Genomic DNA, 12,493 nt, shown 5'->3' with positions numbered 1-12,493 from the left:
TGGAATAACGGTTAAGCTAAAAAAAAATAGAAAAACTATCCAAATTAGATAGTTAGACTGCAATGACATCACGAAGGCTGAAGGAAACTTGAAGGGATGATGGAGGACGGGCACGGAGGCCGCTCCTTGTCAGCACTCTTTTCCCTCCCGATTCTGAGGATTTCGGATCTGATGATGACGAGGTATCATTTTAGGAATGTGGCGAGAAAGTACATAAGACAAAGGAAAGCAAAATAAAAGCCACTTGTGTGCAACTGAGGGGAGTCCAGCGCCAGAGCCTTCTGCAGGGCCGAGCAACTGCAGGTAGGGCCAGGCCACACGCCCTTCCCTACCTCTGCTCCCCCTCACAGCGCCCCCCCACCCCGATTTCCAGAAGCCTCAGGCTGCAGGGCCTGGACGGGCGTGGGCAGGGAGGGAAGAGCCAGGAAGAAGAGCAGGCAGCGTCTGCAGCGGGAGCCAGAGAGCAGACGCACTGCTGGGGTCTGGGCGGGCGAAGGCCTGAGCTGCTCTCAAAGGCCCAGGAGATGAAGCTGCAGTTTGAGCAGCACAGGGAGGGCCCCCAGGAGGGGCACGTAAGGAGCAAGCAGGACACCCCAGTCCTGAGGGGCCAGATCCCGCCGCAGGACGTGGCCTTGGAAGGTGCACAAAGCTGGCAGAAGTGCCAGAACTGGGGCCTGGGATGGGGAATGGGGCGGTTGGCAGCCTCAGGATGCAGCTTATGCAGAGCTGGCCTTGGGTGTTGACGAAGGGATCACAGCCAGCACGGCCTGCAGGGGCTGGGGCGGGCACCTCCACATCTCTCCACGGTACCAAGGACAGCCTTCTGCCTGGAGACAGTGATAAGCAAGGCCCGTTCACCTTCCTACCCTCCTAGGCCCCCAGGAGTCCTCCATTCCCTTGGGAAGCACCCTTGTGGCCCAGAATTTTAAGTGACTATCAACCATCAGAGCACAGAGCAGCCCGGAATCCGGGGCCGAGACTTTCACCTCTTCTTCAGAGCTGTCAGGACACACGGCAGTGCCCACCTCACGGCTCCTCCTCTCTCCCTGGAGCCTGAAGCCACGCTCTGGGTCTGAAAGACTCAGCTACAGAGTGAAGATGTTTCAGGCTGACACAGGAATCCATGGGAGAACCCGTCCCCCAGTCCCCCAGCTCCCCCCTTGGAGGGCAAGAGGGAGGGAGACAGGAGACGGCACAAGGAGCCAGCAAAGTGGCCCCGGGCAACTGAGATGGACAGAGTGACTGTGCCTCACACAGCAAGCCCCCCTGCCCCCATGACTCTAGGATGCATCCCTCGGCACCTCAGGCAGCCCAGCCTCTGCACTGCCTGCAGACGTGCGGCATCTCCCCACCCCAGACCGGCAGGAGTTCCAAGTCCACTGTTAAATGATTCCCAGGCCTAGAGAGAAAAGAAAGGCTCCCCAGTTCTAGAAGCCAGCAAAAGACTGCTCCTAAAGCCAAAGACAGCACAAAAAATGTTAGACCAAGCCCGTTCATCAATGCAGAAGTCCTAAATAAAACAGGATCAAAGAGCATCCAGGAGCAGAGAGAACTGTGCCCCACGATCAAACAAGCTCTCTTTTCACGACTTCAAAGTGGTTAGAAATCTATTAACATAGGTCATCACATTACTAGATTAAGGGGGAAAAAAATCACCTGATGGTTTCCACAGATGCTAAAACAAACTGGTAAATTCAACATCATTTCTCAATTAAAACAAAGCCCTCTTAATAAAACACGAATAAACAGCTCCATCCCTAGCATAATAACGTATATCTTGACCCCAAGGCCACCTTGCTGCCTCGTGACAGGACCATGTGAACCACACCCACCACTAGACAAGGGTGCTGTCCTCACCACAAGGGGTCAAGGAAGAAGGAAATGTCATTATTTGCAGATAATCAGTATTATCCTGGAAAACTCAAGGTAATCAACTCAAAGATGCTCATAAATGAAAGAGAAGAGGCAGTAAGACGGGTGGCGTGCAATAGCTTTTATATATAAAGTCACCAGCTGAAAGATACGAGAGCCAAGAGTCCATTTACAGCAGCAACGAAAGACCAGACGCTTTACAACAAACGTGCACGATCTACCTGAAGAAAATCAAATTCAAATGGCAGCACAGGACAAAGATGGCATTTTGAATCGTAGAGAAAACCTGCATCACTCAGCACCAGTGCTGGGGTGACTGAGAGGTACCTGCACTACAGCCAAGGCGGGCTGAAGCTCACTCTACAGAATAAACCCACAGAACCAGCGATAAATGTGGGAAACAAACGCGTGAAAATGAAAACACGAGCGCGTCTGTAAGTATAATTTCAAAGTGGGGAAAGGATTTTAAGATGACATCAAACTAAGAAGCTATTCACGGGCTTCCCTGGTGGCGCAGTGGTTGAGAGTCCGCCTGCCGATGCAGGGGACACGGGTTCGAGCCCCGGTCCGGGAAGATCCCACATGCCGCGGAGCGGCTGGGCCCGTGAGCCATGGCTGCTGAGCCTGCGTGTCCGGAGCCTGTGCTCCGCAACGGGAGAGGCCACAACAGTGAGAGGCCCACATACCGCAAAAAAAAAAAAAAACTAAGAAGCTATTCAGGAAGGGGAACTCCCTGGCGGTCCAGTGGTTAGGAGTTTGCGCTTTCACTGCCCAGAGCCCAGGTTTGATCCCTGGTCGGGGAGCTAAGATCCCGCAAGCCACACAGTGTGGCCAAAAAAAAAGGAAAAGACAGATACAACTGCAAATATAAAAATTAAAAACTAAATTCTACAAGTGAAAACATACCTCATTTCAAACCAAAAGACAAAAGAATGAAGGAGGAAAAAATATTTGCATCTCGTATCTTGAAGGGTTCACTTCCTCACAGGATGAAAACTCCTACAAATCAATTAGAAACATAACAACACCAAACAGAACCAGGCAAAGGGTATGAACACAGATTTCACAGAAAAGGACCCACAGGACACTAATCCTAGCCTCAGACAGAAGAGAAATGCAAATTAACCACCAAAGTCAGGATTCCAACAAAGCATTTTATTCTCACCTTAACTTCTAGGTGTTTTTCTAGTTTCCACAAGGAGCATGTTATTACCTTCATAATGAGAAAAAATACCATTCCGTCTCCAAATTGGTGAGGCCGCACACGGCAGTTGGCTCGCAGGAACTTTCTCTGATCCCAGAGTATTTCCAGAAATCCATTACATGGCCCTTTTAAGGTCTCAACAGCTGAGGAGGTTCTATTCTTGGAAAATATGCTGTTGACGTGTTTCACTTAAAAGTGGACTTGGAACAGCCACTGATGTGTATGTGGTTGTATGTGAGACTGAATGACAGTGTTATTAGGGAAGGAAGCACGTCATTACCGTCACCTTCACATACCATGCGTTCGGGAAAACAAGGGCCTCGTTTACCCTCAACAGATTCCAAGCAGCACGTGTGTACTCTCCATCTGCGCTGTCTCCCCGCAGACCCCTGGCTACCAGGGACCCAGCAGACTCAGAAACGCTAAGAGATGCACCCGACAAATAAATGCAACAAGCATCCTGCATTTAAAAGTCTGAGGTTCTCCTAAGAATGTTTCGAGATGGTGGTGTAACTAAAACTCAAAGGCGACGTGAGATTACTCGTGCAGAAAGGAAACCCGAAGACACTCACGCAGGCTCACCCACCACATGGCTGTGACCTGGGAACCTCCACCACGGGGTTCACGCCAATAAAGGCCTCTGGTCTCCCTGCAATTCACATCCAGGAAGAGACCCCACCGCCCACGGGCCTGTTGTCAAAGGGGCGACGGAGAACCAGGTAGAGAACTATTTCTACTCGGCCCGTTCATCCTGGGGGTGGTGGGGACTCAGAACCTGGGCCCAGCACACACGCCCACAGCGCCAGCATGAGCCCAGGAGGCAGCCCTCCCTTCAAACCACCCACCCTCTCAGCTGCCCCGCAGGACAGGAGGGTCCGGCCTCACCTCCTGCCTCCCACCAGACATCCTGTGGTGGTCCGTCTGGTTGCACTTGGTGGAGAACTCGTCCTTCTTCACGATCTTGAGTGTCCACAACAAGGAGAAAGGGTAACGAGTCAGCCCCTAACCCCCACCAGAGCAGGCGTGCACCAGTCCCTCCCGCACCCACGCATCCCACTCATCTACAGGACCCCAAGAGGCCACCAGATCGCGGCTGCTCTAAGAAGGAAGGCTGGAACCCCCCTGAGCACACGCTTCCCTCCCAGGGGGCCAGGCGTCGCTGTCCCCCAGGGGGTCCGAGAGCAGCACAGAGGGGCTGGCGCTCTCCTACTGAGATAGAGAACAGGCTTGCTCTCGGGCTGGCCACCTGCCAGGCCCACATCCGAGAGCAGAACGTCTGGTTCCAAGTTGATGCCCTTGCGAAGAGGAGAAAAAGGAACAGTGAGGAATCTCGCTTGGAAGGACAATTGGCTCTAACCAGAGGCAGAATCAGGGGAGGCTCCGGCAAGTGAATCTCTGAGGAGCGACAGCGGCATAGCGCACAGAAGGGCCAGGCCAGGGCCCGCTTCCCGGTCCTGCTGGCCGGCATGGGCGTGTGCACAGCTGGGAAGACCCTGGCAAACAGCTGGCAGCAGGCCCGGGACGAAGCGAGGAGACCCAGCCCCTTACCTGCACACGCTGCCCTGCGTGCTCACCTGGACGTGGCCATTGTGGGGCCCCCTGTGGCCGTACATGCACTCCACCGTGGCCGACTTCCTCTCCATCAGGTGGATTCGGAACAAGGGCTTGAACCGCATCGGGTCGTCCACATGAGGGTCGTGGGGAGGCAGGTACATCCAGCCAATGATGAACAAGCCATCCACCTGTGCAGAGGTCCACACACAGCTGAGGGGGAGGCGGAGGCTCAGCATTCGCACCCCCCAGATCACCACGAGGACCATTCCTGTCTTCACACTCCGGTCCCGCGGGGACCCTGGGGCCCCATCTAGCGCAGCAGGACGAGCACGGCCCCGCCCACCAGTGTGTGTTAATCGAAAAGTGGTTTATGCAACATGAAACATGGTGACTAAAGTTGATAACGCTGCTATATCACTGAAATCCACTAAGAAATAGAACTCAGTGCTCTCCCCACCCCTCAAAAAAAAAATAAAAATGTGAGGAGATGGGTACGTTAATTAACTAGACGGGAGAATCCTTCCACGGTGTACTTGTACATCAAATCAGATCACCACAATGTACGTTTTATATATCTTACAGTTTTGTCAATTATACCTAAATAAAGCTGAAAAAGTAACTAAATGTTTTAATAGAAAATATAGTGGTTAGCCCCAAATCCGAGCAAACCTTTTAGAGAGAACTTCCAGCTATGAAGTGGGGGTGGGTAGGTGCCGGGAGCACAAGCTAAAAGACATAAGAAAGAAGCAGGAATGATCCAGAAAGTGCGACACCCAGTAGGGCAACTGACCAGAGGAAAACGGGAGTGCTGCTTTCCACAGAAGAGACTCAGGAGGCAAAACAAAGCAGGCAGCGCGAGGGCCTGCTTAGATCCTCGTGAACAAGCCAGCTGTCGAAGGCCGTTCTGAGACCGTCAGGGAGCCTCGAGCGTGGACTGGGCCTCAGGTAATCCAGGAACTACTGCCACTGCTGTGAGGCGTGGTCAGGACCTCACATGTGTGGGAACGTGCGAAACACCCACATGGTTAGAGATCCACACTGAAGTACAGACATGAACTGACACGGGCCTGGGATCTGCTTTAAAGTACGGAAAAGAAAAGGCAAAGGGGCAGAGACAGACACCGTGAACCTGGCGCACTACGGCCAACCTCTGAGTCCAGGAGGTGGGCGTCTGTGGGCGTTCACCCAGCCATTCCCACTACCCTTGTATGTGTTCAAAATGGCAAATGATAAAAGTGGTGATCAGGTCAAAGGAGGGGGCAGTCTCCAGGCACGTTCTCAGTGGAGGGGAGGGGGTGGCCTCTGTAGCCCACTGGGGATGGCCCAGCAGTCGCTCCTGCCTTCCTGGCGGAGCCTGGGTCCACAGCTTCCGGCTCTAGCGACAGAGGAGAGAACTTAATCGCTAACCATCTGAGACAAGAGCCAATTGGCGGTGTTCTGTCATAGGCTCCATTTTCCCCTAATTATCCCTGCTTTCAGAAGCCTTTTTTTTTTTTTTTTAACTCTATTACTCACTGCCAGTAAGACAAACAATTATCACCCTCCCCGACTAAAAGAAAGGAAAGAACCTGCCCACGCTGGGAGCTGTCTGTCTTGGCCCCTGTGAGAATGTTCTAAAAGCAAGGCTTCCCCAGTGATATTAAACAGAACAAATATAAAGCAAGTTTCTTAACAGATGTTTCCACCAAATTATAAAAAATATGAAGCAATATTTATCCCTGCCCAAACCCCACCTGGTGAGCAAAATACAGAGTGACGAAGTAACCAGTCACCCCGTGGCCTACGTGAACCAGGCTCGGGGGAGGCCACAATGAGGCTCCCTGGGGGCCCCAAAGGCCACAGCGAGGCAGACCCGTGAGCCGTGACACGAGCTGCGGCCAGTCCCCTGGACTTGGCTTCTGGCCTGCCAAGCGCGTGTGCGGCGCCGGCCAAAGGGCACCTGGCTGTGTTTTCCCTGCACCATCAGCTGCGGCAACATCGAGGCCAGGCCCCTGCCCAGAGCTCAGCAAGTACAATGGCCCCACTCAGGTCCCGGCTTCTGTCCCAGAGGCACCACTCGTGCCTGGCAAGAGCACCGGCAAGGGCTGCATCCTGCTAGACACCGACACCAGTTAAGCCCAAGAAAAGTCAGATCTGAGTTTCTCAAATGGACCCAAAAATGAGCAGCTATTATATGCTTCTAGGCAAGTGACCTAGAAGCATATAAAAATTAAAACCAGAAGACTCTTCTCCTGGCTACGACCAAGGAGCTTGTATCAAACAGCCCCTCCTGCTGAGACCAGCTATAAAGGCTGAATAAAGTAAAGTTAAAATGCTGCTTGTAGACCTCAGGGCGCAAGCCTGAAGAGAAGGGACAGACACCTGCCATGACACCAAGCCTATGCCACTTGGTCCCCGGGTGGGGCGGGCCTGGCGTGGGCTTTCTGTCTAGGGCCAGCCTCCGAGGGCCCCACATGGCCTCCTTTTCTTTTAGCCTGCAGACCCGATTTAGGGCAACGAACCAGTGCACAAGCCAACACTGGAGTGCCCCGGGGGTGTGAAGGCCGATGGCCCTGAGTGTCCAAGAGGCAGGGACCGGGGAAGGCATCCCGTCACCACGAAGTTCGTGGGTGTGGCAGAAGCCAAGAGCTACTTAAAATGAATCTCTGCTCGCTAGGAAAATAAAACCTGGCCCAATGAGTCTTTGTGAACAACTGGCCTGCCCCTTGGAGGGAGGACGCAGTCCCGTCCGCAAGAACCCAGGCCCGACACTCTGGGACTTACCACCACGTTCAGCAGTCCTCCATACGGCCCGATATCTGGCTGCCACAGTCCCAAAATGTGTCTGTATCGGTGAAGCACTACAGGGAGAGAGAGGACAGGACTTCATCAGAGCCAGCTGATCTTCACTTTACAGTCAATAATCGGAGGAAAGGGCGTGAGGAAGAGGAGGGACGTGTGAAGAAATCCCTCACGGAGGCTCGTAACAGAGCCTTGCAAACAAATGTGGATTCAAGCAAATATTACAAGTGTCTAAATCATGCTAAGGGTAAAAATGTAACAGACAACTGGGTCATTTTGAAACCCAGCCTCTGCGTATCAGCTCCAATGACAAGGAACTGCTGCCTCGAAGGACGTGCAGTGGGCGCCCTTGTGAAGCAATGAACCTCCCCTCCCATCAGTCTACACAACGGAGGAGATGTGGGACTCTTTACCAGGGGCAGAGTCCAAAACATCATGGGGCTGTAGAGTAAGATTTAATTGGATCATCTGTCTTTCTTTTAAACACACACACACACACACACACACACACACACACACACACACACACACATTCCCCCTTATTTCAAAAGCAGCGCATGTATATTCACTGAGGGCAACGGGAGAAAAGGGCACCTGACGCCGACCTGAGACCCCACTGCACGGCCATGGCCAGCACAGTAAATGCCCTGGGAAGAGTCCTTCGCTTCCATTTCCTCTGCATGTGTATTTGTTGAGTGAACAGTGAACAAGTGAAAGAATGAGCAAACTGCACAAAGAAGACAACCAGCTCATGCAGGGCCCTGCCTGCCAGCTTCAGGGTCTGGGGTCTCTCTGCAGCCAGTGTGTGGTGGTAAAGTTTATATGTCAACTGGACTTGGCCATGGGGGGGCCAGACATTCATAGTCAAACATTATTCTGGTATGTCTGTGTTCCCGGATGAGATTAACATTTAAATCTGTGGACAGAGAAAGCAGATTGCCCCCCCTAGTGTGGTGGGCCTTGTCCAATCAGTTGAAGGCCCGAGCAGAAGAAGGCTGGTGCTCCCACCAGTAAGGAGACACTCCTGCTGCCTGGCTGCAGGCTGGGATATCAGCCTTTTCTAACTTCGAACTCTAACTAAATCATGGGCTCTTCCTGAAGAGGACAAAAAGGCTAACCCTCCCACAAACACAGGGGAATTTTCTCCTGCCCGACTGCGTTGAGCTGGGACATTGGTCTTTTCCCGCCTCTGGATTCGAACTGAAACATGGGCTCTTCCTGGGTCTGGAGGCTGCCGGATTTCGGACTGGAACTACACCACCAGCTCCTGTGGGTCTCCAGCCTGCTGACTGGAGATCCTGGGACTTGTCAGCCTCCATAGCTGTGCGATCTAATTCCTTATAATAATCTCTTTATACATGAAGAAATTGGTTGTGTGTCTGAAAGCCCTGGCTAATACTCAGTGGGAGCCATGGACGGTCTCCAAGTGCTGGAGCTGCATCATCACAACCGACTTCAGGAAGGAAGAGCAAGCAGCAGAGCCCAGAGGGACCTGAGCCCAGACAGCAGTTCTCCAGCCACCACTTGGTCTGGGGAACAGAGAAGAGGAACATGAGGCCAGAACCATCCCAAGCCTGCAGGGCATGCCGACGGCTGGTGGGAAAATACCAACCGTTCCCTAGGTTTCAGCCTAAAGACACACTTCTCTAAATGAGCCTCGGTGGTCTGCACGGCGCCTGCCACTCATGCCGCGTGCAATCCTCTGAGTCGGTTTACAAGACACACATTAAAGTCAGTGGTTATTTTATGGCCATACCCTGATGGGTTTTGTGTTTGTTAAACAAGCAATAATAAGCAGGGTCAGGAGCCATAAACAAATACTGAACTCAGACAGTGCAACACACACTCAGGTGTTTAGGGGTGAAATTGACTGATGGCTGCCAGTTACCTTGAAATGCATCGCAAAACAGGATGGACGGAGGGGCGGGTGTGTGGGAGTGAAGTGGAGCAGGGTGCTATGGAATCGGGTAAATGGGTGTTCACTGCACAATTCTTTCTACTTTTCTGTGTGTTTTTAAAATTTCACGATAAAATAGTGGATAAAAAATTAAATGGGCCCATACAGCATGGTCTTCTCTTGTCTCCCCTCCCCTCATCTCCCAACTTGACTGCTGACAACGTCTGGCTCTTTCCGAGATCAATCAATCTGATCTCGAAGCCCCTGGAAAGACTGTTCAAAGAATGTGCCCCAGACTCAGCAATTCCCGAAGGGGAGTTCCTTGTTTTGCTTTAAAAGCAACATCTCTTTGAAATAGAAGTTCAGCCTCCCATGTGCGCTTAGAGCAGCAACTGTCTCTGGATTTTAAGCTCTGTGCCCATTAGAAGACTCAGGTGTGCCCCTCGCCCCCGCTGACCCGACGCTGGCTCGCCCAGCCTGGGCCCACCCAGGACAATCCGAGGGGAGGTCAGAGACCAACGTCGTCATGTGGACCGTGAGGCACAGGGTTTCCTCAGGCCACGTGACACCTGTGTTCTATAACGTGTTCTTTAAGAAGTCTCAGTTAGTCTGGCAGAAGTGACCTGAAAGACTCAGCAAGTCCAGGCAGCACTCAGACAGAAGGAGTCCACTTGAGTCACATGAAACTCTAGGTGTCAGGAGTGGGAGGGCAGCCTGTCCCCACAGCGACCTTGTGTGCCCGGGGCCTGCCGGGCAGGGCAGCTCTAAGGCGTCACCACCACAGGAGGTACGGAGCACGATGAGCTCAGGCACCGGCCCCTGTGCTCTCCTCTGACCCGCACCCGGACCCTGCCTAGGGCACACAAGGGGCCTGCGGGCTTAAGACAGAATCCACAGCACCTCCTGGCCCAGGCGCTGACCACACCCCAGGGCTCCTCGCCTGGAAGAAGATTCCAGCTCAACAAGTCCTCCCGACGCTGTTTCCAAACAACCACTGACCATGCAGGAGAGTAAACGGGATTAAGTCCCAATGACACCGGCTCAGGTGCAGACGGCGGGCTTGGGACCTAGGACAGCAAGTGGACTGGGTCAGACCCTTCGGGTGCTTTCCTGTCAGAGACAGGTGTGCTGAAAGGGCCCAGCTCTTAGGAGACCACAGAAGACAGGCATTCGTGGGCAAGGGGACCCAAACACCAGAGAACCACACTTAAACTCAGTCAGAATAACGACAACACTCCTGCTCTGAGCCCCACGAAGCAGGACTTGGGCCTTCCAGAACGAACACCAGCTCAGAGACTCTTCCAACCATTGATCCCCGAGGTCAGCATAGTTGTGTTCAGAAAACCATCCCTGGCTCTAACACAACCCTCCTATTCCCCAAAATAGGAACAACAGTCCAAGATGGCTAAGGGGTGGCTCAGCTCAGGAGCTAACAGGAAAAGAGTCCTAGGCAGGGTTCTCATCTGCCAACAGGAAGGGTCACTTAACAGGCCAAGTGGGAAACTCCGATACACTGGACAACACCCAACCTGAAAGATCCAGCTCTCCTTGCACAGCATGCTCTGATACTGAGCAGTCGCTTCCCCGCTGTCCTACCAGCAGCTGTCATTGCCCACCACACTCGGGACAGCGGCCCACCACCCAGCAAGGCCATAACATCATTCTTGAATCACCACATCTGTCGCTGCAGAACTGAGGTTTCTTGCCCAAAGCCAAATCATACATGCAACTAATGGTATCTCCCACCACTTGCTAGAAGCTTCTGGTAATTAGAATAAAATCAGAGGAGGGAACACTTCCAAACTCATTCTATGAGGCCGGCATTACCCTGATACTAAAACCAGACACAGACAGCACGATAAAACAAAATTACAGGCCAATATTCCTGATGAACATAGATGCAAAAACCCTCAACAAAATATCGGCAAACCAAAATGGATCATAAACCATGACCAAGTGGGATTTATCCCAGGGATGCAAGGATGTGCAACATCCACTAATCAATCAGTGTACTACACCACATTTACAAAATGAAGGCTAAAAAATCACATGACCATCTCAATCCATGCAGAAAAGGCTTCTGACAAAATTCAACATCCATTTATGATAAACGGGTATGGAGAGAATGTACCTCAACACGGTAAAGGCCATGTATGACAAACCCACAGCCAGTATCACACTCAAAATGAAAAGCTGAAATCTTTTGAAAGACAAGGATGCCCACTCTCCCCACTTTCATTCAATGTAGGATTGGAAGTCCTAGCCAGAGCAATTAGGCAAGAAAAAGAAATAAAAGGTACTCAAATTGAAAAAGAAGTAAGACAGTCACTATTTGCAGATGACATGATACTATATAGAGAAAATCCTAAGGACACCACCAAAAAGCTATTAGAGCTAATAAATGAATTCAGTAACATTGCAGGATACAAAATCAATACACAGAACAAAATCAGGAGAAACATTCCATAGACACGTAAGTAGCAGAGGGTCTCTCCTCTCTCAGACGTACATACCGTTGGTGCCCCACTGCCCTTTCCAGGAGCCCCCTTCTGTTTTATTCTTACCAATGGTCTCCTTCCTTCCTCAGTAACCATCCTGCAATGTGCTCTTAGCTCCAGTTGGCAGACTGGTCCTTCCCCTCCAAAGACTCTACCCTGTGTTATCTGCACCTGAGGATTAAAAGTGGTCTGTCTGTCTCCTCACCAGTGGAGGGGGGCGGTTTCCACCAAATCCCTCATATCTACTCGAGCAATCTGAAGCACTGCTAAGATGCTGGGTGTGAACCTCAAAACCCAGAGCCCTACAGGTACACGACGTTATTTTTAAGTTCAAAGTGCACTCGGACAGTCACCATCGATTAGCACATACACACACGTGTTAGACCCATCGTAAAGGCAATATACCCCCTAGGACACTCCCGACGCCTTACAGACATGGATTATCAAGACCATCAGGAAGCTACATACACACACCAAGAGCAGCTGATCTGGGCCACAAGGCTGTGGGGAGATATCATCTCTTGGGTCCAAGGGAACGTGGCCCAGAGGACTTCAGAGGACGAGGGGACACGAGGCCCACGGCTCTAGGAAGAGCACAAGTGGATGAGGAACAGCCCCAGGGCCTTGTTCCTTACAAGCCAGTCATCACAGCACACGTCTCTGGAGCTTTGGTGAGCGTCAGAGGAT

General features: G+C 52.0%; 1 protein-coding gene across 8 annotated transcripts in view; it reads right to left on the bottom strand.

The window, feature by feature from the left end:
* The window catches only part of FBXO31 (F-box protein 31), a 45,430-nt gene that overhangs the window by 11,738 nt on the left and 21,199 nt on the right, over positions 1-12,493 (bottom strand). For 7 of the 8 annotated variants that reach the window (XM_033406317.2, XM_033406319.2, XM_004280143.4 and 4 more), the window contains 3 exons: positions 7,394-7,470; positions 4,651-4,818; positions 3,962-4,036 (listed from right to left, as the gene is read on the bottom strand). In XM_033406317.2, the coding sequence (XP_033262208.1) occupies positions 3,962-4,036; positions 4,651-4,818; positions 7,394-7,470 (320 nt within the window). Of the gene's footprint in view, positions 1-3,961; positions 4,037-4,650; positions 4,819-7,393; positions 7,471-12,280; positions 12,417-12,493 lie in introns of those variants that run through there. The other variant, XM_033406324.2, reaches the window with a different exon arrangement.

The sequence above is a fragment of the Orcinus orca genome, chromosome 20, assembly GCF_937001465.1.
Source record: "Orcinus orca chromosome 20, mOrcOrc1.1, whole genome shotgun sequence".
Classification (NCBI taxonomy): Eukaryota; Metazoa; Chordata; class Mammalia; order Artiodactyla; family Delphinidae; genus Orcinus; species Orcinus orca.
Note: the sequence above shows the minus strand (reverse complement) of the source record. Positions and strands in the feature narration are given on the sequence as shown.